Source organism: Siniperca chuatsi, linkage group LG9, assembly GCF_020085105.1.
Source record: "Siniperca chuatsi isolate FFG_IHB_CAS linkage group LG9, ASM2008510v1, whole genome shotgun sequence".
Classification (NCBI taxonomy): Eukaryota; Metazoa; Chordata; class Actinopteri; order Centrarchiformes; family Sinipercidae; genus Siniperca; species Siniperca chuatsi.
In genome coordinates, this window is record NC_058050.1 from 928,968 (window position 1) to 953,951 (window position 24,984).

Here is a 24,984-nt window from a genome sequence, read left to right on the forward strand (position 1 = left end):
ACATCATATTTGATAAACTCCTCATATGTTTTGTGTGCAAAAATCTTAATCTTAACTAGTAACTAAAGCTGTCAGACAAATGCAGTGAAGTAATATTAAGTAGTAGTAGTAATATTTCCCTCTGAGATGTAGTGAAGTGGAAAGTGGCAGCAAATGGAAATACAAGTAAAGTACCTCGAATGTGTATTTAAGTACAATACTTGAGTAAATGTACTTAATTACGTTCCTCTACTGGCCAAGCGACGTGTCCGAGAGCGAAGCCCCTGCTGCTGTTTGTTCTTTGTAGTTTTTCTCTGCTGTGCTGTCAGGCTTCATTCACCTCCCATCAGGAATGTTTATGCACAAGAACAGGCGGCTGGTTGTAGGTGTGTAATCGGTTGTAAAGACACGCTGACAGAGACGATGTCGCCACGCTGGGATGTTTCAGTGCAGAGTGCCACACATTACGCAGAGATTACGCAACTCTCATGAGTGAGCGGAACTTGTTTCTCCATGTGAAGTGAATCCTGATCCGAGACTTTGTCTTTTTCCTCAGTGAAGAGGATAAGATATACGTGTTTTTTATGGCAGAGTTGGTACTTTTGGAAACTGTGGGATCTCCACTAGACTTGAAATTAAGTTCTGTGAGTCTGAACTGTCTTCTTCTGTCTTCGGGCTGCACCACAAACCTGTCCTGCCTGCGACTTGTAAACCTGACATGACACTAAACCTCAGATCATCATTAAAACACTGTGTCATGTAGTCGAACAGATTGTTTAGTCACCACACTTTTAACATTTACCAGTACTACTGCTAAAGTACTGCTACTACAGCGTGAAGCAGTACTGTGTGTGTATCACAGGCTGACATATATTCTGTATATCTGGCTCTTTAGCTGCTAAATGCTCCACTATCTGTCTGTCTGCTGTCTGCTGCTGAGCAGCTCGAGTTCAGAGAGTTTATCAGAAACACTGAGACCGAACCAGACAGGAAATGTGCCGCCAAACCAAAAACTAGGAGCTGAAAGAGGCTAAAAAGCTCTGTGGAGCCGCAGAGATGGTGAGAATTTCTTTATTTCACAACTACAAGCAACACGTTTCATCAACTGGTAATATAAAAATATTGGCAGCAGGTGTGAATAAAAAAGAATGACTATGATTTTGCTGATGAATGTCTTCTTTCAATGGCAAATACATTATAAATTCAAATAACAAAACAGTCGATCATCTTTTTAGTTTTAGTTTCTCATCATGAATGTTAAATTAAGATTTTTGGACAAAACAGCCTCATAATATTCAACCAAAACGAATAAAGGTGCAATAAAACTACAATCATCTTTATGTCAGTTATGAAAACGTTTAATGTCTGATGGTGATATTATGTACTTCCAAAAGTAAAACTGTTAAATTTAAGATGAATTTCTGTAGAGAAAACAGAAGTAGTTGACGTTTCATTTAACTGATCTCAGTCTTGATTTATCTGCAGCGACGTTATGAACTTCAGTATTTCAGATAAGTTGAGGTCTGATTGAAGAGGAACTTCATTGTTCTTCTGCAGATTCTGGCAAAACGCCCACAGCAGGGCCGGGGTGGAGGAGGAGGACCGGGGGGGGGTGTCCCCCCTCTGAACACCACATCACATAATGAGTTCAGGCTCCTGCGTCAGGCGGCGGCTGAATGAAGCGGAGGTCATGTGGTGTGACGGCCTCACTGAGTTTCTGCACGGTCGGTCAGCAGCAACACCGGACGACAACGAGGAGGGAGAGGATCGTAAAGACACTCTGAGGTCGCTGCTTCATCGCTTTCATCAGCCAGATCTGTAGAGTCGGACCTTTTGAAGGCTCTTTTTCTTCTTCACGTCAAGTCAAAACAGAACTCGTATCACACGCACACAAAAGAAAAAATAAAATACCAAACTGCTGCAAACGTTGCGTCCAAAAACTGCACGGTGATTTCGTCGTCACGACACTGAAGAATTCTCCCTTTACAAGCAGGAATCGCTGTGCAGAGCTTCAGCCAACATGATGAAACAGAAGTCGTGCTGAATTTGTGTTTAAAAAAGAAAAGCCTTTATTGATTAAAGAAAAACTCAAACTCAGTCACTAACAAACATTCCTTAAAGAGGCTTCAGTTACACCAACTTCCTCAGTTTAAACTCTTAAATCTGTCTTGAGTGTCAGACCTCGAGCGTCCCTTAGCTCGAAGGATAACGGCACAACCGGGCTTCAATATTAGTATCAAACTTGACAGTTTTGCCACTTCAGTTTTGTCACATATTCAATGCACTTAATGTAAATCTGAGAAGTTTAGGGGCCATTTAAGGTTGAACATGAAGCGGTTCTATTCTCTGGTGCATGTTAACTGTAAAAATGACTTCAAACCACCCGCAAGTGAAGCAGCCGCGTCTCTTTCAAATTCTGTTTTCTTCGTCGCTCTTCCTCTCGTAGTAAACTCCCCCTCCTTCTTCTTCTTCCCTTTTTCTCGCCTCAGTGGTTCAGGATCAGAGGTGTAAGTCTTCGTCCTCTGCAGAGACTCAGCCGCGGTGTTTTCCCTCTCAGTGACAGTGAAAGTTCAAACTCTCCTCTCAAGTCTTTGCTGCAGAAGACAGAAAACACCTGCTCAGTCTCACTTTCAGTTTCTCACTTCTCCTCTTTCTTTCAGCCGATGGTGCGGAGTGTTTGGTAGCTTCTCTTCTTCTGTGACCTCAGCAGAGGCGTCTGAGTGTCCACGTCTCGCGATAAAACCCTCCTGCCGGCTCGGCGGAGACGTGCACGAGTCCATCCGTAGACCAGACAGTTGAGGAATCCCTGCGAGGCCGAGGTGAAAGCCTGAGGACGGAAGACAGACTCGAGTCACTGAAACTTCAACAGCTCGCGTTTCCTGCACGTTTTAAAGCTTCGTTCTGGTTGTTTTGCATGTTTTATGCCAGTTATGCTCAGCATCTCGCCGAGCTTTGAGCAGAGTGGTGACGTTCCTTCACATTTTAATAGATTTTAGAGGCCTGAAGAGGTCAAATTCTCCAGTACTTCACAAAAAATGCAAAGATTTGGGAACAATATAATATTATTTTTCATACTTTTTCTTCTACTTTATTAACTTGTTAACCATCTGGTGCCCCATCAGAATTCTCTTGGGACCTATTGGGGAGGTCCTGACCCCCAAACCACTGTCTTAACTCAGCACTAAATATATACACATGTAAGTTACAAATATGAACTTTGGCCTCTTAAAACAGTGTTTCTATGTAATGAAGTTTGGCACACGGTGTGACACTGAAGTTACACATACGCTGCTTTTAAGGGCCAAAATCGGTACTTGTAACCATGCATAGACTACTGAACAGGTCAGGGGCCCCGGGGCCCATTTCTTGTTAGTCAGTCAAATGACTACAAAGAGACACATAAAGAGACTGTTACAGACATGTTACAGTGCGGAGACTTTTAAAGGCTGATGAACAACTACAGGCCCATAGTCCTGCTGCAGACTGACCTGTGATATGTAGAGGGCGACCCCGACCTTGCCCTGCCCGGCTGACGGCTTCACCTCCTGAAGAAGCGCCAGACCCACCGCTGACGAAGCAACACAGAAACAGCGTCAGCATTCACTCGTCGCATCAGAAACGTCTGACCTCCTGTCTCACCTGTTCAGTAACCATGGTGATTTGAAATAGGACGAAGAAACAAACCTGGACCCCAACAGAGGACGAAGATCAGCGGGTAAAGGAGCATCCGCCGGTCCATCACACTGAAGGAGGCCCGCTGCTGGTTGCCTAGGAAACCGTTTGACGTCACGACCCGCCTGTAAATACGACGGGCCTTCACCACGAGCGCCTGCAGCAGGAGAGGACATTTAGACGAAGTGAGGCCAGTTTGTATCAGCACCATTTGGTTCGTGGTCCAAACTCCCTCAATAAATACGCTAAAAACAGGAGCTGCAGTGAACACGAGCATGTTATTATTTAATTTCATATTACGTCCTTTCCTGCTCCGTAACAGCCACCCCAACCGCATAGTGCGTTTGATGTATTGAACCCTAATTAAAGCCTGTCCACAGGGATTCAAACAACACTATTGATTTAGCAGAACATAAATAAGTTCCCATACCGGGAGTTGAACCCGGTCCGCCTGGGTGAAAACCAGGAATCCTGACCGCTAGACCATATGGGAGCTGGTTTCTAAACCCTATAGCAGCTTTGTTGACTCACAGGTTACCTTTAACCTGTTAAATTAAGATTACTAACCATTATGTTTGGATTATGACCTAATTATTTTGTGGTAACCATCCCTCCCCTGTATGTATGTCCCATATGGTCTAGCGGTCAGGATTCCTGGTTTTCACCCAGGCGGCCCGGGTTCAACTCCCGGTGTGGGAAATAACATGTTCCAAGGTGTTAGTTAGTGTCAGGTAACGTCCTTTATGTCACTCACTACGATGCTGAGAAGTGTGAGGAAGAAGGTGGCGAGGAAGATGGTGATGCAGTAGGTGTGCAGCAGGCTGCAGGCTCTGATTGGCTGCTGGTGCTCTGAGGTAAGATACAGCGCTCCGGTGTGCATCAGCAGACACCTGGTTTGGTACGGTGCACAATGAGGGTCGGTACAAACAAACAAAAAAATATTTTTAATTCAAACATCACACGCATTTTTAAAATCAAAACAAAACTTGAATTTTCACGTTACTTCAGTTTGAAGTGGGATGAAATACTTGACAGTCGTTTCCACTGTTTTTCTAAATAACTTTGTAGGTAAAGTAAATAACCCGCTATAATCACGAGTGACTGCAGAAGTTCGGAGCAGGTCGAGTTTAGATTTTGTGTGGTGTGCCTCGACTGTGTCTGAACACGTCAGGTCCTTTCCTCACCTGTAGGGCTCGCTGAAGTTGGCTTGACATTGGCTGATGTTTCCTTGTATAAATACAGGTGTCATCAGCAAAACAGGGAACAGACTGCAAACACAAGAGGACCAGAGGAGCTCAAATACATTTTAAATCACAATTCCCTGTCAATACACGCGTGTTAAGGTTTTTTTTTTTTAAAGAGACTTTCAAACGGGAACATAAACATCACATTGAACAGTTTATTCTCACCCTGAAAGCAGCGCGGTGATTTTGCCAGCCGTGCTCACTCTGTTGGAAAACTGGACAAAAAGATGGGAAGACATGATTCAACAGAGACGAAACAGATTCACATTCACGCAAAAATAAGATTAGCTGGACAGCTCGTGAATTTTGGCATTAAAGGAATAGTCTGACATTTTGGGAAATTTGCTTTCTTGCAGAGTTAGATGCCAGGCAACCGTTTTTTACACTTCAGTTTTTGTACGGATTAAACAAACGAGATATAAAGTAGATATAAATCGGTGAGCTTTAGAGCTGCTGCCAGGCAGATTTCTTACCTGTGGACAGAGCCAGGTCTTCTTGCTAAACTATGCTAAGCTAAGCTAACTGGCTCATGGCTCCTTCATATTTACTGTACAGACATGAATAGTTCAACAGCATTGAACTGAACAGTAAATTTAAAGGAACAGTTACTTATTAGGAAGCTCGGCCAGACACCACTGCCAGTGGAGGAAGTGTTCACACCCTTTACTTAAAGTGAAAAGACTCCACTGCAGGTAAAAGTCCTGCAGTCAAACCTCACTGCAGTAAAAGTATGAAGTATAATCAGCTAAAGTTCCTTAAAGTGTGACAGTGAGAGTCGTCCCTGTGCAGTAAAACGCTTCCTGTCAGTGTTTTATTATATCTGATGTTTCTGGATTCATATTCCTGCTGCATTCATGTGTGTGTTGCATTTTACTGCTGCAGATGTTTCAGGTCGAGCTCATTTTAACTGCTTTATATCCTGTTGGGCAGTTTAACCTGCAGCAATGCATCATGGTCTATAAGATCATCACGTGTCTGCAGCGTCGCCGTCCTGTGAGAACCTCGTATCTCTAAAAAGTCTTCCTGAGCTCAGAGAAACAGCCTGTTTTCAGCTCTGTGACGATGCGTTTCCCAGCTGATCCGAGGGGGGGGTTAAAGAGTTTATTCAGCTTCAGGAGGAGGGGCGTACCTGTACTGGGTATCCGTTCATGCAGCTGTAGAACTTCTCTCTGATTCCCGTGTAGAGGTTCCACACGTAGTTGAGTGTGTAGAAGAAGGAGGCCATGTACAGAATCTGACAGAAGGAAAACAGAGGTTTCGATCAGAATTTCTTTTCACGTGGAGCTTGTTCGAGTGCACGCAGACACTCGTGCCACACTTTCTGAACAGTAAACATCCGCCAGTGAAAAGATAAAGGGATAAAACCAGCAGCTAAGCCCGGGGCTCGATGCTTTTGAACAATAAATGTAGGTCAGGAATGCTTTGTGGTGTTTTCCCTCTTTACATCCAGTCTGTGGTCTGTCCTGGTTCTGCTGCTCTATTTCATCCCAGACTGACCCAGTTCAGGATCAGTTCTGGACCGAGTCGTCTGGGACAAACCGCCCAAAATACGAGGACAGGATCTCTTCTATCTGTTCACTGCAGAATCAATATTTCAATATTCAGCCAAATACTTTAAAGGACCATTCTGTCCTTTCTGCATGTTAAGCTCGTGTTTTAGGTAGAAAACAACTTTGCAGCCTAGACTTCAATAACTATGAAAGTTATTATTGATGCCACTGAATTGTTAAAACAGGGGTTAATTGATTTAGCTGCAACAATATGCAAAGTCCAAATGTTTTTACGCTTATTAAGGATTTCCAAATTGGGGAACAGCCCAAGACCTCACCAGCTTTCTAATGTATAGAAGTCAAAGTACTGAGTACACTGAGTGTCGTCTGAGTTCCCACACCGGGAGTTGAACCCGGGCCGCCTGGGTGAAAACCAGGAATCCTGACCGCTAGACCATATGGGACATGCTTTTGAAAGCTGTATACACAGCAACAGCTAAATCAATTAACCCCTGTTTTAACAATTCAATGTCATCAACAACAACTTTGGAAGGTGTTGTTTCCCACACCGGGAGCTGAACCCGGGCGAAAACCAGGACTCTAGACCGCTAGATCATGTGATGGGTCAGTAATAGTGGTCATGGCTGCGAGAGTATAATGACAGCATGTTCTAAGCTTTCAAATGCATTTCCCATATGGTCTAGCGGTCAGGATTCCTGGTTTTCACCCAGGCGGCCCGGGTTCAACTCCCGGTGTGGGAACTCAGACCGTTAATTATGACACTCAGTTTAAATATATATGTGGACACACGTTACCACGAAACATAAGGAATGCAGGCGCACTGCGTGGTACAATTAACATCCAATCGTGCTTGTTTATAATGTATGGCATGCTAACAAGCTTATGATTACGTGTGAGTGCAGGATTTCGGACACATATCCAATCCAACAGATATTTTAGTCTGGACCAAAGCGGCCCTACAAACTGCCATCTCGGTGGAAAGTAGAAATCCTGAACGTGACTGCAGCTGAGGACGGCTGCCAGAAGATTATTAGTATTATTATTATTATTATTAATAGGCCGAAGACGTTACCGGCAACTCAACAAGACTGATCTCAGTTAGGGACTTGAGCTGGTTTACACCCAGGCGGACCTGGTTCAACTCCTGGTATGAGTGTCTACCTGCAATAGCCTGAACCTCCTCAGATTATTGATTCTTTCTTGAGTCCAACACAAAAGAGGCTTTAAGTCTACAACAGACCGTCCTCATCACAACTGATGGAGTTTATCAGGGTTTTCAGCAGCAAATTGGAAAAATCATTTCAGCACTTTTGTCCAGTGGAAACAGTTTGTAGGAAATCACGAGGTTGACTGACACACCCATCCTCCAATCACTAAGCTGGTAGGAGGGACCAAATTTAAATGTAGACGATCGCCGGCTGCAGCTGGTGACTGACAGCTGCCCTGTCTGCAGGTAAATCTCAGGTTGTTTGTTTGGAGGAAACAGTTTGTGAAATGAGCAGTGATGTGTTTTAAACTGATGAACCGACCGGTTCTGTATCACATGCGATGCTTTTCTCCTGAGGAGTGCGTGGAAGCGTTTATTAAAATCGGGTTTATCTGATCGTTTTGGTAAATGCCGGTTGTTTAACTGGGAGTTTGGGTTGATGTTTGTGGTAAAACACATGGTGCTGGTGAAACGTCGTATATCGGCTGCAATTCTCAGAAGGAAGTTGAGATTTTCCAGCTGTACACCGTCCGTCCGGGTCAGGAGGATCAGCATATGAAGGTTCCTCATTTTGATTGCTTTTTATAGAAACACGTATTGGTTTGTTTTGAGGAGAAGGAAATCCCATAACATCTTCCAACATTAGTTAACAAGCACAAAAGTTTCCCTAAAAAACCTGCATGAAAAATACAGAGTCTCTTTTTGAACAGTGGATCACATGTTTGTGCAGCAGCAGCTGACCTGCCGCCTGTTAAAAAATCCCGAACGCTTGGTTTCACATGTGAAGGATTTTATTAAATATTCCATTTTTGTGACTAAATAATCAAGTTGGACTCGCCTGCTGCGAGCCCGTTGGTTCCTGCTGAAGATCTTTTAAAACACAGATCTGTAGTTTCCTGTTTAAAAAGGCTCAGTAGTTTCCTCAAACAGCTGCTCGCTGTAGTTTCTATCAGACCAACAGCAGGAAACAGAGCATCTGTTGGGGACTATTTCCAGCGGCGGATGAATCCACATGTGGTGCTGTAGTGAGTGTTTGGGGCAGCAGGACGGTGTGTGTGGGGCGGAGGCAGAATAAACTACAGTGTGTGTGTTCACGGTGATGGAGGAACATGTCGCCCAGTGCAGCAGAGCGGCTCGCTGATGAGTTTTAATAGTTTCTGATGACGACGGAGGAAGAAGATCCATCAGGCTGTGTGTGCGGTGTAGTGTAGTGTTACCTGCTCCACAGTGTGCAGGTGGTAACAGTGTGTGTTCAGGCTGCTGCAGTGTTGCGAGAACAGAGCCGCTCCGATCAGCCAGCAGAGAGCGAGCAGCAGGTCGGACACGCTGAGCAGGAACAGAGGCTGCAGCTGCAAACAAAACAGCCACACGGTGACGTGCGGTGGGAGTCGTTTCTCAGGTGTACATCCCAGCCGATCCCACCAGCTTTCACGTTATTTCACGAAGCCCCCCGAAAGGACACGGTGGGAATTTCCTTTGCTCTAAGCGAAGTTTTGCGTGGGAATGCAAACGTATTACAGAAAGAAATTCCCACCACGACCTTTTTGGGGAGAGACTAAAAGCTACAAATATACAAATGCACAGACTTCAGTAGGGGTCAAAAAGATTTAGAGTTTGTGAAATCATTTTTAAAGCATCAGCTTCTGTGTGGAACAAACGCTCCGCATGATAAACTCAGGTTTATCATGCGAGTACAGAATCAAAGTACAGAATCAAAGAAGCGACTGACCTCCGGCGTCCGGCTGAGTCTCTGTAACATCACACAGACGATGATGGAGCCTGAGCCCAGAATACTGCGAACATATAATCACAGACTCGTCAAACATCTGCATTTTCTGAGTAAAATGTTTATTACCAGTAAAACTTTTATCTAATAACAGAAAGTGTCTCTGTGGAAAAGTTGCAAGAACTGAAAGACACGAAAACAAGAGGTGATCTAATCGGATTATTTCACGCTGACTGGAACTGACTGGAGAGCTGTGACCTTTGACCTTTCGCCTCCTTCCTGTTAGTCACTTGCAGTCTAGATGACCCAGAAATGAAAGCTTAACGTACCGAGGAGTCTCTGGACGAGACAGATACGGGCGTCAAACCTGTAATCTGCACCATTTCCACTTCAAGACCCACGATCCCGACGACAAAACAAAACGAAAGCAAACGCACGACGGCACGTTTCCCACCAACAAACTCTCTGAGTACAGTTCATCAGTTCAGTTCAAACGATCAGGACCTTCAGATTCTGATCTCTGTGCCGCAATTTAAACCTGGTTTACAGTTTGTTTGTTTTAAAGTCCACCTTTTTACGTACTCTTTAATTTCCTCTTTTCTTTTCCATTTCCAGATAATAATCCATGTCTTTCTCCCAGTGCGGCAGCGGAGGAGTAAACGTTTCTTAGATATAAGAATAATAACTGAACTCTGCCGATACCTAACTGCACCCTCTGATACATTCTGAACTATACAAACCAAATCTTCTGAATTTTGAAACAATCCTAAACACTTAGGACAGTTTCCTGATATTTTTTTATTAACGGTAGATCCTGTAAATCATTTTTTACTGGATTAAACTCAAATTTTCACTGACCGTAATATCCGATTTAATGAATGGCGTTTGATGGCGTCACTGACCTGAGCGCAGCCATGACGAGCTGGATCCACCCGATTGCTTCGTACACCTGCAGACAGCAGACGTCAGATCAGTTGAACATCACTGCTGTCGCATTAAAAACAAATCAGCTTTCAAAGAGTGAATATAAGAAAACGTGAACACACATTTATGAGGCGAGACTGAAAATACAAGTAAGTACAACGAAGTGTTTGACTGCAGAGGCTCATGAGCGCAGTTTACAAGCATCAGTTATCATTCGATAAATAAATCTAAATGTTCTCAGCACGTTTGGCATCAGAAGCGTTGTAGGTAAGTAAAGTGATTTAAAGGATAAGTTGTGTGTTTATTCTATGTTTTTGTTTTCATCAAATCACACGTTCAGACCCAAACCAGCAACGTGTCGGTCCGTCTCTAAATACTTCCTGACTTCCTGTCTGCGGCTCTCAGCTGCGAGCCCATTGGTTCCTGCTGAAGATCTTTAAAAACACAGATCTGTAGTTTCCTGTTTAAAAAGGCTCAGCAGTTTCCTCAAACAGCTGCTCGCTGTAGTTTTTATCAGACTAACAGGAGGAAACAGAGCATCTGTCGGGGACTATTTCCAGCGGCGGATGAATCCACATGTGGTGCTGTAGTGAGCGTTTGGGGCAGCGGGGGTTTGTTGACAGTAAGAAAAACAGAATATCAGCAGACTCGTCCTTAAAGTTCAGGTGTTTATCAGGTGCAGATGTTGGAGAGTGAAAGTGTTAAAATGGAGAAGAAGGCGAGACACAAAAACCCCGCGGGCTGAAAGAAGAAGAGACGCGACTGAAACCAGCTTCAGCGCCGCCGCCGGTGGTCGACGCCGAGCTTCGCGCCGCGGCTGACTGTCTCTCAGGAAGCTGTTTAAAGTCTGAATCCTTTCTAAACTGATGAAATCTGAGCTGATTTTCAAGATTGATTCATATATTTTGACAACCTGAGAGTTGATCACAAATAGCATTCACTGATGACAAATAATATTTAGATTATTAATCATTTGATGAACTTCAGTGAGACTATTTTAACGCTGCCAATGAGCGGTTTGATGACATCACAGACCGATTAATGTCCTGACCCATAATGACAATAATGTGGATTTTACTTTTGATGCTTAAAGCAGCAGTGGAAAGTAACTATACTTAAGTACAATCTGAGGTACTTGAGTGTTTCCATTTTATGCCACTTCGTACTTCCTCCGCTCCATTTGTTTTAAAGCTTTAAGTCGTTTCTTTGCAGATTCAGATTATTAATACACAGTATAATCTACAAGGAAATGATGATGTATTATTAGAGATTAAGTTACCCAGCAGAATATAAAGAGCTCCACCAGCTGCAGCATTAAAGTGATGAACACATGAGTGCATCAATAACTAGAAACCAGTCATATATATATATATATATATATATATATATATATATATATATATATATATATATATATATATATATATATATATATATGAATGATTGTGCAGAATGAGTTCTTTTACTTTTGGTACTTTAAGTTTATCCTGATGCTGAGACTTTTGTACTTAAGTAAAGTTTTGAATGCAGGACTTTTTACTCATAACAGAGTATTTCTTCCAACACTGACTTCAAGTACAGTTTGTTCTACTTTACATGTAATAATAATAATGATGTATACTTCTCTAGTTTTACTTCAGTGAAATAAAACTCGGAACAGATTCTTTACTCAAGTTAAAGTAACAACACAGTGTGAAAGTGACCTGAGCTCCCCTGCAGTCTAAACCCTCACCTCGGTCCAGTCCTGGGCTGCGGTGGTGTTTTCCTCAGTGCTGTTGGTAAAAGCCTCCTGCAGTCTCCGTGGAGCCGACATGCTGATTCATGTAAAGACAGAAACGGTGAAAACGAAGATCAGGGTGCAGCCTGGACCTGAGACCTGAGACCGATAAGCATCCGGCAGCCTGACACGAGGTTTTATCCTGCAGCTCACAGACAGAAGGCTGGCTTTATTCCCACTGGCCCCGCCCACTTCACCACACTGGCCACGCCCCCCCCAGGAGGCTGGAGATCAGACCAGACCAGGACTCCTGACCTTTCCCTCCAGCGCCACCCTCAGGACTAAATCCCCCCTTTCTATGCAGGACACCTCGTGGTTTCACAAACACTGAATTCATGTTTCTGCAGTCAGTGTGGACTGAACTGTGGAGCAGTGATCTGACACAAACTGCCTTTAATGACCGCAGCTTTCAAACTTCATCAAGTATTTGTCTATTTTAAAAACAGCAGTTTGTCTTGTCTTCAGGTAAAGACCCACGCAGGTGACTTCAGTTTTTCATTTCAACTGTATTCTGTAAAGAGGGGCAATCATCCGATCAGCATTAACTGCTGAATCATTTCTTCTTCTTCTGTGTCTCTGGAGGACAAATGAACCCTGATGACGTCACAGTGATGTCATCAGGGGGGCTACAAATGTCTAACATACAGTGTGCGTTACAAACCGGAGGCGTGGAGTTTGAAAGACGTGTCTGTTTACCAGGAAGGCTCTAATGAAAGACACTATCCAGCTGCATTATGGGAAATGTAGGATCCGGAAGTCGGGATATCTCCACCTCTGCTGCTCCGATTCGCACCTTTCTGCTTTTAATCCGTCGCTCGCAAATCCGACGACTGAGAGGAGGAAACGTTCCGGTGACCCGTCGGATCTAAACGGTTTCCTCTGCTGCGTTCGTTTCGCCAGGATAAGTTTTTCTGTGAAAACAGGTTTTATTTTCTCCATGCACTCTAAACACAAGGCACATATATTGTGTGTTAGCGAGTTACGTCGCATCACTGTCACTTTCTTTTGGCTAGAAATGTATTTTAAATCGGCGCTTCACCTGCAAGAAGACATGAATGCTTTCAGTCATGGGGTCGTGGTGCGCAGCAGCCTCTTGTGGCCGAAATGAGTCATTACAACAACAAACACCAAGGTGATCCCGACTAAAGAACATTTTCACCTGTTTTAAAGTCATAAACACGAGAGAAAACAATGAAGATCAGGTTTAGAAAATGGATGACCCTTGCTTCTCAGGGCTTCTGCAGACAACTTTGTGGAACAGTAAGTCACTTCAGTGTAGCTGTGGTTTAATCTAACAATGGAGTGAAATGTAGAAGTACCTCAAAACAGGACTTCTTACTCTGCTCCACCGCGCGCAGACCTCCTCCTCCACCTCACTTTGTGTTTATTCAGATCGAACAGAAGAGATTTCCTACATCTGAAGACGTTGCAAATCTGTTTCCTGCAAGTAAGAAGCAGGTTAACTGCGTTCGTCAGGTTTAACCTCCACTACCACAGTAGTAGTAGTATTATAGTGTATTATATTTTATTTGCTCAGTGCTTCTCTTCCTGTGTGACTGACGTGACAGCGAGCTGCTGTAACAAAGAGCTTCCCCTCGGGGATCAATAAAGCATTTCTGATTCTGAAAATGAAGTCCTAACTAATAAAATAAAAACTAATACTGTCGTAGCAAAATTAACAAGTTTATAAACTTCGAATTCTGATGCTCGTCTTCAGACACAAATGCTGTGCAGTGAATGGGCTGTAAAGCTGCAACTGACGACCGATTAATATGAATTCATCTGATAATCGTTTCGATTAATCGCTTCGTAATAAAATGGCAGAAGATAGTGACAATTTTTTAGTTGACACGTTCAAGCGAAATTCAGTTTACAGATAATAAGCACATTTGTGGAACCAGAAAGGGATTTTGTGCTTAAAACAAAATGTTTTTGTTGCAGATTAATTTTCAATCATCAATCATCTAATTGTTCGGCTGTAGTGCTGCGAGCTGTCACTCTTGACGTAATTAAAAAAACATCTTTATTCACCACTTATTATTTTAATCACATTGTGTGGAATTTGTCTTGTTTTGTTAAATATCCTGAATCGTGAGTCCTTTGAAACCCCCGACGGCGTGGACAGGCGGCCCCGGCAGCTGAAGAGCCTTCGGACAGCTGCTATCAAGCTTTATTCTTCTGTTAACTGGATGAAAGACGTTTAAACTCGAACTCGAACTTAGACTTGAACTTAGTCACTTTGTCTTTTCCAGACTTCTGTCTCCGTCTCTCTGTGGAACAGCGACCTTCAGCAACACGAGTTTCAGTGATTTCTACTATAAATACATGAGGCGATACTCTGATCTGCAGCACAGAGGACACGAACACACTCAGCGGCAGCACGACACAACTGATCGACCTTACAAAGGGTCCTTGAGCGAGGCGCCGAACTGCTGCAGGCTGCAGGTGTGGCTCTGTGGATGACCTTTGACCTTCACATGGCGGAAGTGATGTCTTGCGTCACTTTTGGCTGATGTATCGGGAAGGGTCTCTCTGCAGACTACACGACCCCCCTGAGGTCACTTCCTGGATTAACGTACTTACTTTAACCCAAGCCTGACCAAACTGCGAGCGTTTCGAGGGCGTGTCATGTCGTCGGCGTGCCCTGCAGTTGTGTGCAGCCGCAGAAAGACCTGCTTGGACGTATTTGTGTCTGTTAGCTGTGCGAGCTAGCTAGCAGGGCCGTGTGTCAAACCTATTGTGAACGATACTCTGTGAGCGTCCGCTGCTCCGTCAGCCTACAGCTTCTCCAGTGACATCACTGGTTACCCGGCAACTTCTAGTCCACACAAGACTGGCTGCTGACAAGTCAAAGGGTCTTTATAGAGACTGGCGATTTCCCTCGGCGTCTCTCGACTCGCACCGTCAGGCGTTCGTCTCCGTGTCTTTCGGTCCGGCTCGCGGCACCAGCGACAGCGGCGAGTTTGGCGACTCGTGTTTCTTCATGTGGTTGCGGAAGATCCTGGCTCCGCTCAGGTTCTTCTTGCAGATGTCGCAGAAGTACGGCCGGGTGTCGGAGTGCACGTCCACGTGGTAGGTGAGCTCGAGGGCGCGGCTGAAGCTCTTGCTGCAGAGCGGACACTGGTAGCGGACTCCCGAGTGCGTCAGCTGGTGGCTCTTGAGCGAGCTCTGCTGTTTGAAGGTCTTCTGGCAGACGGAGCACTGGTACGGCCGGGCGTCGGTGTGCAGCCGCTGGTGTCGGCGCAGGGCGCTGGAGAAGGTGAAGCTCTTGCCGCAGTCGGTGCAGGTGTAGGGCTTCTCCCCGGTGTGGATCCTCTGGTGCTCCGTCATGTGGACCTGCTGGGTGAAGCTCTTCCTGCAGGTGGGGCACTGAAACGGACGCTCGCCCGAGTGGATCCTCAGGTGTTTCTGCAGCGCCGACGCCTTGAAACAGTCTCGACCACAAACGGGACAGCGGTGCTTCCTCTTCCCGTCGCTGCCGTCTGCCTGGATCTCGGAGCGGCCATCTTGTTCTGTCAGTGACAAGAAGGGGATTATCAGTGAGGCAGCTCTGTTCACGTTTGTGTATTCGTACTGAAAAGAAACTCGTATGAACTGGCAGTAACGCTGGATGGGACTGTGGCAGGCGGGGCTCTCCAGTCTGCGTTACCAATATTCTGTTTAGTCGTTTATATAACGAGAATGAAAACGGAGACACGTGCGGATAAAGGCAACACTGGAATACGCAATAAAACACGAGAATAATATTAAAACTGAGGCTACGTAAAGTATGCTGAGCTCACTGCAGTAATCAGTAACACGGCTCATGCTCTGCCTTGTTGCTGTTGTGTACAGAGAATACTGGTTTGTCTGGTTCGTGATATCAGTCGCTGTAGGGATTAAGGCAGATCGGAGCCCCCAGTCGCTCTGACTCGTTTTAGACTCAAGGCAAATGTGGCTCCATTGGATGTCGTCGCGACGGCTGATTTAAACTGCGGAGCGCTTGTGTTAGCGTTACTGAGTCTCATTTTGCGCGCTGTGTGTGAGCGCTGACGGAACGGATCTGCACCGTCCGTCTACAGCGGAGTCGCTCCGAGAAACGCCGCCTCTCTGCGTTCCTGTCAGCGCCGTATCTGGACGGAACCCGTGTTCGCGCTCAGCGTCGTCTCCGCTCAGCTGACCTGCGCGAGATCAATAACACGTCACGGTTCAGAGGGGCGACGCCCACGGCTCGCTCCCACCTTTCAGAGGCCCGCTTCTCTCTCTGGCTGCGTTATTAAAAGTGATGACGTACCGATAAGCGCCGGCCTCCAGTCCTCTTCCTCTCCGTCGGAGTTTATCAAACCGCTGATGTCTCCCTCCTCGTTTTCTTCTCGGCTGTCCTGGTCACCATGGTTACCAGGTAGAGGTGTGGACTCGGCGATGAAGGACTCAGTGGAGGTAGAAAGGTCTTCTGAGTCCTGGAGACATCATTAGACATTTAGCAACTCGATCATTTCACATGCTCTTCATCAGCAGACGGAGTTTCTGTAATATAATAAACAGCTGAATTTCATACCTGCTCGTTCAGACCTTCCTCCTCCTCCTCCTCCTCCTCCTCCGTCTTCATGTTGAACCAGAACTCCTGAAACAGGCGACACCTCATCAGTTTCCACTCAAACTTCCACATTGTTCTTTTAAATTTTGACTTTCCTGCACGAAATGCGCTCGTCATCAGCCTCACTTCCTGACTACACAGGAAGTGGGAATGTGTCGCGCTGCGTGGACTGACATCGGCTGCTTGTGATCTCTTTGCGCCTACGTTTGATCAAATATCTGATCGGTTTTCTAATCTAACGCGGAGCTGAAGGACACGAGACAAACGCTGATTATCAGACCAACTGCTTTGTTACACACAGTCCAGTTTATGACGTGAGCTCCTTACTGTGAAACGAAGCTGATTATTCCAAATTATATCATCAATAAAATGTAAATTACAGTGAAAATCAGCAGGTTCAGCAGTTAATAACCGGCATCATCGAGCTGAGGAGTTAAACACCAGAGCTCCTGAACGTTTCGCCGTAGAAGCCGCCGCTGCAGTAAGCTGGTTCACCTGAACGTAACTTTGGTCTTTTTAATCTGATGTCTGCGGTCACATGACCTCACAAAACGCAGCAGGCTGTGTGGACCAATCGGGACCGAGACGTTCAGCTTGTATTCACTGCAGCCGGACGTTAAAAGACAGAAGAGGAAATGGGCGGCACAGTCACTGTATCTGGTCTCTGCCTTTGTATTTCTTCTGTAAAGCACTCTGAACATCTTTGTTCTTGAAATGTGCTGTACAAAAAAAAAAACTTGTAAAATCTGTCCTGACTTCTTCTTATGAGACAGAAACAGATCTGTGTGCTTTCATCGGCCTACAGAAATTGACCTCAACAGAAAAATATGCTGTGTACACTGAAGCCTTAACCCTGAATCCCCCTCCAGGCGTCCAGAGGACTTTGGTCTCACCTTGTCAGCGGGATCGGCGATGAGTCCGTCCCTGATGTGGATCCTCATGTGTTTGCGGAGCAGGCAGGGTCTCAGGAAGCTCTTGGGGCAGATGCTGCAGGGGTGAGGTTTGTTGGCCATGTGCGTCTTCTCGTGGGCTCTCAGGCTGGTCGCGGTGGTGAACGCCTTCCCGCACACCGAGCAGCGGTGCAGCTTCTCCGTCGCGTGGATCTTGACGTGCTCTTTGAGTCTGGACGGCCTCGTGTAGCTCTTCCCACAGACGGAGCAGCCGTGGAGCTTCTTCACGCCCCCGTCTGCACATAAACACGGGGGTAAGGTTCAGGGTCGGCGGGACTCGGACAGGACGCGCTCCCTTAACGGGTGTTATAGCAGGGGTTTGTGTGTTCTACATCGCTGATTTAAACGTTTGAAATCTTGAAGTTATATTGATAACAGTTTTACGTAAACTAAATGCAAAAAAGGAATAGTTCACAATTATAAAAATACTCTTCTTCCTCTCTATAAGACACTATAAGGCTACGTATGCAATGGTATACATGATAGCTGGTTTGTGGTACATCCCCATGGGAACTCTTGTTTGAATTATTTATTCTTATTACTATTATTTGTTTTATGTCCCAGTGTAGTTACTGTACGTGATGTGAGCTCACACCAAACAAAAAAACTAACTAAATTCCTAACAGCCACGTCGAAGTATTGAATCTCGACTCTGAATATCTATTTCCGGTCCGTGTGTTAAGCACAGAGCTGGAGTCGGGCGTGGTTTGCCTAAAAACAGCTCTCCTGGCTCCGTCTAAAGTTCGAACATCCACCTGCCAACACTATTAAAGCTCGCTGATTAACACGCTGCATCTCTTTTGTGTCATCTGTACACAGACAAACGGAAAAATGGCGATTTTAGGCCGAGTCACACGCTGGAACTATTTTTTGCCGTACAAGAAACTGAAACTGTATTGCTGCTATTGATGCTTTCGTGTATTTTTGTCTATTAAATGGAAAATTTTAAACTTAAGACACACTTGGATGGAAAAAGTGAATCTAAATTCGTTGTTGCACATTATCTCCAGTGCAAAACGTGCTGTGACTAAAAGAGTGAATGCTTTCTGCTGTATTTAATGTCTTTTGACTATGTGCACTTCAACAAACATGAACGGATGTAAGCTGTGTGTTCTCACCGGCCAGTGAACGCACCGCTTCCTCTTCCTCGTTTCTGTTCTCGACCCGCAGCCCGTCCAGACCGCTCCCTGCAGAGACCGCCGCCGTGCCGGCGTCACCGGGCGGCTCGCCGGGTTTCTGCAACAAACGGCAGCGGTGAGATTAGTTCAGCTGCGAGAGATCATGTGTTTCAGTTAGCAGGGAACTTACTATGAACCCGTTCTTGGACTTAAGCCCATTAAATGGACCGGTTTAACTTCTGTAGTTCTTTTTCTTGTGCTGAGTCAAGAACTGTTGCTGTTGTGAGCCCGTAAACCCCATCCGGACACCGTACGCGAGATTACAAATTAATCTGACTTAACAGTAAGACTGAAGCTGCTGATGCCGACAGAAAAAATTAAAACAACTGAATTATAAAACAAACAAACATGAATTTAGGTGCAAACCTTTAAAAAACACACAATCCAAGATGACGTCTTCAAATGTCTTGTCTTGTTCGATCAACAATCAAAAACCGAAAGATGTTCAGTTCACAATGATTTAAGGAAGAGAAAAGCAGCTAATCGTCATATTTAAGGAGCTGGAACCGGCAAAGTCTTTCTGCTCGAAGAGTAAATGAAACAATTATTCAATTATCAAAACAGCTGCCGATCGCTTAATCAGCTGATCATTTCAGCTGTGCTGTGACGCGTGGAAGCGTGGCCTCACCTCGTCTGGTGGCGAGCGGCTGCGTCGCTCCCTGCTGTGGATCTGCTGGTGCTTCCTGAACACTCTGTGCATGGAGAATCGTTTCTTGCAGACGTCGCACTGGAACGGCCTCTCTCCGGTGTGAGACCTCACGTGCTCCCTCAGCCGGGACGCTCTGGCGAAACCTCGGCCGCAGACGTCGCACGCGAACTGCAGCGTCCTCTGGTGGAGCCGCTCGTGCTGCTGCAGCTTCTCGGCGGTGGAGAAATCTTTGCGGCACAGGAAGCAGCGGTGAAGCGTTTCCTCCTGATGTTTGAGACAGTGCGCGACCATTTGATTTAGTAACAAAGGAGCTGAGACTTTGTGTTATAAGGCAACTTAACATCCTGTTTTAGCTCGAGCACACGAGCTAAAACACAGCTACACACGAGCTAGCCCCCCCCGACTATGCCCAGATATTACTTCTGCCCGTCATCTAGGGATGGGGCACGATGGCATTTCATCAAACTAACTACTAACTCAAAAAAGATTTAGTGTTAAGTTGCTCTTTAATGGTCCACTGTCACTCACCTTGCTAGCTGCACCTTCAGCTTTGACCGCATCTTTGCCCTCTGCGTGTTTCTGCAGGTGTTTCCTCAGCAGGCCCGGCCGGTTGAAGCTCTTGCAGCACAGCGAGCAGGGGTGGGGCTTCTGTCCCGTGTGGAGCCTCACGTGATCCCTGAAGGACGACGGCGTGGAGAAGCCCTTCTCGCAGAATGAGCAGGAGTACAGGTTCTCCTCTGCGTGGCTTTTCTGGTGATCGGTGAGGCCCGTCCTGGAGGCGAAGCGTTTGGGGCACAGCGGGCAGGAGAACGGCCTCTCTCCGGTGTGCGTCCGTTCGTGTTGTACGAGATGGCGCCGCTGAATGAAGCCGCGGCCGCACACCGAGCAGTTGTGGGGCTTCTCGGCGGCGTGTCGGAGCCGGTGCCTCCGCAGGCAGCCCAGCTGGGCATAGCTGACCCCACAGTCTGGGCAGGAGTACGGCTTCTCACCGGTGTGAACCCTCTGGTGCACCACCACGTTTATCTTCTTCGTGAAGCGCTTCCCGCACACTGAGCAGCTGTGCGGTTTCTCGCCAGAGTGCGTGACCATGTGGTCCGCCAGCCGAGACGGACGAGAAAATTCCCTGTCGCACACCGAACAGCGGTGGCGGCGTTTTGACTGGCGGCTGCTTGGTTTTGACGCAGGTTCCTCTGGTGTCTCGATATCGGGGCGAGCCCCCTCTCCTGCAGGAAATGAGACATTCATGTCTTAAAGAATTATCCATATATCAAGAATATAAACTGTATCCTTAAAGGAACAGTTCAACATTTCGGGCATCTTCTCTTCCTCTCTGAGAGTCAGATGTTCAGATCGATGCCACTCTGATGTCTGGACAGTGAATATGAAGCTACAGCCAGCAGCTGGTTAGCTTAGCTTAGCATAAAGACTGGAAACAGGTGGAAACAGCTAGCCTGGCTCCGTCCAAAGGCAACAGAGTCCACCTCCCAGCAGCTCTGAAGCTCCCCGATTAACAGGTCATATCTCGTTTGTTTAAGCTGTACATAAGCCGTCACCATGCAGCGTAAAAACGACGACTTTGGATTTTATGGGAGTTATGTGCCAGACTGCTTCATCGTCCTTTACGGGTTTCGGCGTAAACGGAGATCTTTACACAAAACCCCAGCGTGGACGCACATTGTTTTCACACGTAAACAGCCTTTTAAAAAATTAGCCGGCTCAGCGTGAACGAAATAATCCCCGACCTTCATCGGGAAGCTGCTGACAGTCCTCTCCTCTTTGTTCTGCTTCCACTTCCACTCCTTTCATCTCCTCATGCTCTGCCCCCTCTGAAGGCGGACCGGGCTCCTCGAGGCCTCTGAAACAAAGACAGCAATAAGAAATCACGTCCTGATCAGAGCTGCAGCTGCCGCTGAGGTCACGTCCTTGGTGTTTTACTGGGAATGTGTAGGTTTTTAGTACGTGAGGCGAGGCTGAGGCGCAGGGCCGGCCACGTTCCTCCCACAGCAAACCGGGAAAAGCACTTCGTTGTGGAGCTGCTCTGTGCACGGGACAAACGCTAACTGAACCTTAAGGATCATCTTCGACCCGGGAAAGAGCAGTTTGACAGAACATTCGTGTCACAAGGCCCGCTTCCTTAGTTTGTCCAGAGTTTTCAACCACGTCTCGTGGCCTTCATCGGCAACTGGAGTTGCTCAGTTGTCACGGAGACGGTTCAGGTTACTGATGTGTCGGCTCCGGCCTGCGAGCCAAGGAATATATCCAGTATGTGTCTGTATAAGCCGCACAGTTATTTATTAGCCACAGCCTACTATTTCATTATCAGGGTGTTACTTTTGTATGTGTATAGTTATAAGACGGTGTAGTCCGTCATTCGTCCAGGAGTGATCCATCGTAGAAAAGGTTTCAGTCGTAGTCGTCTGGACGCTGTTTTCAGAATCAAGACGTTTCGGCTCCCATCCGGAAGTCATTCTCAATTGTGAAAATGGTCTGAGAACTCAGAAATTTAAGCTACTCTGTGTTACATAAGCCCCGCCCTCAGGGAGGAGTCTACCTGAGTTTCTGTTGATTAGCTAGTTTCACCTGAAACTGACCTAACTGTTTCCATGATGGCCCAGTAATCAGTAATCAGGCCTATTGTTTTCTGGCTGCACCTCCCTCATCACTGTTAAGTAGCTAATTAGCATGTGATTGGCTTGACCACGGTGTTAACACACTGTGGTAAACTTTGGGCAGATTGAATCTCAGACCACCATTTCTGTTCAAAGAGGGGTTTTCTTTCTTCACAAAAATGGCTTCCTTGACTCCTCTTTCAAACCAACTCTTCTCTCTACTTAGAATCTTCACCTCGCTGTCTTCAAATGTGCGGTTTGTAGCTTTTAGATGCAAACGCACGGCGCTCTGCAATCCCGAGTTAGCGTGTCGTCTGTGCTGATAAAGTCTTTTGTGAAGTGGCTGTTTAGTCTCACCTGTGTACTGTTCTTTCTTACTGATTACTGGGCCATCATGGAAACTATTAGGTCAGTTTCAGGTGAAACTAGGCAGGTAAACAACAGACACTCAGGTAGACTCCTTCCTGAGGGCGGGGCTTAAGCAACACAGAGTAGCTTAAATGTCTGAGTTCTCAGACCATTTTCACAATTGAGAATGACTTCCGGGTGGGAGCCGAAACGTCTTGATTCTGAAAACAGCGTCCAGACGACCACGACTGAAACCTTTTCTACGGTGTATAGTTATACTTGACATTTCTCACTTTTTAATATGACCGAACACTTCGATGCAAGATGCAGATCTTGCACGTTTATTTCTTGCAACAAATAAGTGATTGCGTAATGTGTAGCCGAGGCAGTGACCAGCAGAAGCGGCACTTAACGAAGAGCCGTGATTCCCGTCACTAGCGCAGGTGTCATCACGCGTGTGAAGCGAGGCGTTTTGTTCGGATGACACCAGGCGGTTGCGTATATATAAGGGGGAGAACCCGTGGCTCCGGGGTCACAGGTGAAGGGCCTCCTCGACCCCCTGCACGATGACCTCGACCCCCTTCCAGGCAGCTGAGCAAACTCCATCCGCTGAAGAAGGCCACAAGAAGTGGCTGAAAGCTCTGGGGAAAAAACCAAGTGGACCTTAAATAAAAAAAAGATAAGAGTTTTATCCAAAATATAATATGCTGAAGCATGAGAAAGGAGCCAGGAACAAAAAGGACTAAAGTAAACAGGGGTGTCACTTCACTGGCCATGTAGTACCTTTAGCACACAGGAGGGATGACTTTACAGTTTCTGATGAAGACAGACGAGGTACGTGGTTGCTAAGCAACACAGCAGCTTTAAAAAGGGGTACATTTCAGTTCTTCACGACTCAAGCTGAGGTTTAACGGCTTATTATTGTGCTGCGTTAATTATTCTGACTGCAATTAATGTATTAAAACATCACATCGACCGTTTACTGCCCCGTAATGTTGAATTAATTCAAAAACTTAAGCCGGTGCGTCCGCGCGACATGTTACAGCGATTCAGCCAATCAGCGACGAGAAGCGCCGTTAAACGTTAAAACATTAGGGTTAATCGATACCGAGCTGATCCTCCCCAGTTGGAAGCGACCGTTGATAGTTAAGCTAGCTTGCTAATCGTAGAACTGACGCGTTGACGTTCACCGAACACACATAAACACGTACCGTAACCGTAGGTTTCCGTTAGAGGGACGAACGCGCCAAAAAGGGTCCAAAGACTCGACGCCTCCTAAGTATGAAAATCCTCCGGGAGCGGGCGACTGCTTTGACTTTAGCTCAACGTCATGTTAGCTATGCTCGCTAGCTCCGACGCAGGCGTAACGTAACACACGTCCTGGACGGCCGCACCAGCGAAAACACCCACTTCTGCCGTCTAATGCTAATTAAGTTGTTTTTTAGCACACGTGTTGAGAACACCTACCAGCCGGAGGAAACGCGACCTCCTCAACTGCCCGTCGGGAGAGTTCGCGTCGGTGTCAGGAGCCGCTAAAGTAGCCGAAACACAACTTACTCCGATAAAAAGCGGAATTCAACGTAAAATCCAACATGGCGCACACGTCTCCGTCGCAGCACTGACGTAGGAGGAGTATGGCGGCGTCTGCCTCTCATCCTCATTTTCTGTTCTATTAAGTTTCAGTGTCACCATAGTAGGACTGGGTGATTTGGCTGAAATCAATATCTCAGTAGTAATAAGAATATTAATCAATATCAGTGTATATATCACCATATTAAACTCTGTAAACCAAAACCTTAAAAAAAAAAAAACCTTTAATATTTTCTTAGAATAATTCATATATATTAATTCATCATGGTATACTGCCACCGAAATCAATATACTGTATTATAACACAAGATCACCCAGCCCTTTGCCAAAGTCAGAATGAAATGTTCGTTCTACACAGAAGAAACTGCCATAATTGTGAAATATAATAAACCAAAATGTTCATTTAGCCAGAGGCTCAGTTTAAAGCTTTCCCTCTCAGGACTAGAAACAAAAATCAAGAGTTTTAACAGCTTTTTAGGGATCCACGGGAACCAGGATGCGTTTAATTTTAATGAGGATAATAGAGGACATCTGACGCAAAGTCATCTTCCCGACAGACTAAACGACCACGGTTTCCTGTTTCAACATGTCAGACCTCATCCCTCATCCAGCACCTTTGGGACGTGCCGGAGCACCAACTGGGGAACCGGACCCGATCCCCCCCAGCATCAGTGTGCGGTGCTCCGGTGTCTGAATGGGAGCGAATCCCTGCAGCTGGTTCAACATCTGGAGGAAACCGGACGAGTGGAGGCTGGAGCATCCTGACCAGCTGAATCTCAGTCTGGTATGGGAACCGCTCTGCTTCACCCCCTGCCGGGCTCTGGAGCGGGGGTGGGGGGGGGGTGAAACCTGCCCAGCGCATCACAGGGACTCCACTTCCTGCCAGAGGACGTCCAGAGGAAACGCTGTCTGCGTCGAGCCCGCAGCTTTCTTACGGACCCCCCCCGGCTTCCACCCGGAAGTCATTCTCAATTGTGAAAATGGTCTGAGAACTCAGAAATTTAAGCTACTCTGTGTTACATAAGCCCCGCCCTCAGGAAGGAG

The 24,984-nt window shown here is 46.2% G+C and overlaps 2 protein-coding genes and 4 non-coding genes across 17 annotated transcripts; 2 read left to right on the forward strand and 4 right to left on the reverse strand.

Moving 5' to 3' along the window:
- Positions 1-1,036: 1,036 nt before the first annotated feature.
- On the reverse strand, positions 1,037-13,717 carry tmem116 (transmembrane protein 116). Of its 8 annotated transcripts, XM_044206843.1 has the most exons (13): positions 13,080-13,717; positions 12,834-12,951; positions 11,996-12,077; positions 10,242-10,288; positions 9,343-9,406; positions 8,831-8,962; positions 6,025-6,129; positions 5,061-5,110; positions 4,836-4,919; positions 4,406-4,541; positions 3,664-3,808; positions 3,468-3,547; positions 1,037-2,806 (listed from the first exon to the last, which is right to left on the reverse strand). In XM_044206843.1, exons 3-13 carry the CDS (start codon positions 12,074-12,076, stop codon positions 2,636-2,638), a joined length of 1,095 nt encoding a protein of 364 aa, XP_044062778.1. In that variant the 5' UTR covers position 12,077; positions 12,834-12,951; positions 13,080-13,717; the 3' UTR covers positions 1,037-2,635. The 8 variants fall into 8 exon arrangements, with proteins under 8 accessions (XP_044062778.1, XP_044062779.1, XP_044062774.1 ...); XM_044206844.1 differs by lacking the exon at positions 12,834-12,951 and having other exon boundaries at positions 13,360-13,717; XM_044206839.1 differs by having other exon boundaries at positions 12,834-13,717.
- trnae-uuc lies at positions 4,073-4,144 on the reverse strand. The gene has a single exon. It is a non-coding gene; the product is annotated as a tRNA-Glu (tRNA).
- On the forward strand, positions 4,279-4,350 carry trnae-uuc. The gene has a single exon. It is a non-coding gene; the product is annotated as a tRNA-Glu (tRNA).
- trnae-uuc lies at positions 6,778-6,849 on the reverse strand. The gene has a single exon. It is a non-coding gene; the product is annotated as a tRNA-Glu (tRNA).
- Positions 7,075-7,146, forward strand: trnae-uuc. Its single transcript has one exon. It is a non-coding gene; the product is annotated as a tRNA-Glu (tRNA).
- Positions 13,718-14,040: 323 nt separating the features above from the next.
- LOC122881093 (zinc finger protein 2 homolog) lies at positions 14,041-24,857 on the reverse strand. 5 transcript variants are annotated; one of them, XM_044206837.1, is made up of 9 exons: positions 23,134-24,857; positions 21,136-21,248; positions 19,922-20,616; positions 19,373-19,657; positions 18,685-18,802; positions 17,510-17,802; positions 16,578-16,643; positions 16,314-16,479; positions 14,041-15,552 (listed from the first exon to the last, which is right to left on the reverse strand). In XM_044206837.1, exons 2-9 carry the CDS (start codon positions 21,197-21,199, stop codon positions 14,945-14,947), a joined length of 2,295 nt encoding a protein of 764 aa, XP_044062772.1. In that variant the 5' UTR covers positions 21,200-21,248; positions 23,134-24,857; the 3' UTR covers positions 14,041-14,944. The 5 variants fall into 5 exon arrangements, with proteins under 5 accessions (XP_044062772.1, XP_044062770.1, XP_044062769.1 ...); XM_044206835.1 differs by having other exon boundaries at positions 23,818-24,856; XM_044206834.1 differs by having other exon boundaries at positions 23,562-24,856.
- Positions 24,858-24,984: the final 127 nt, after the last annotated feature.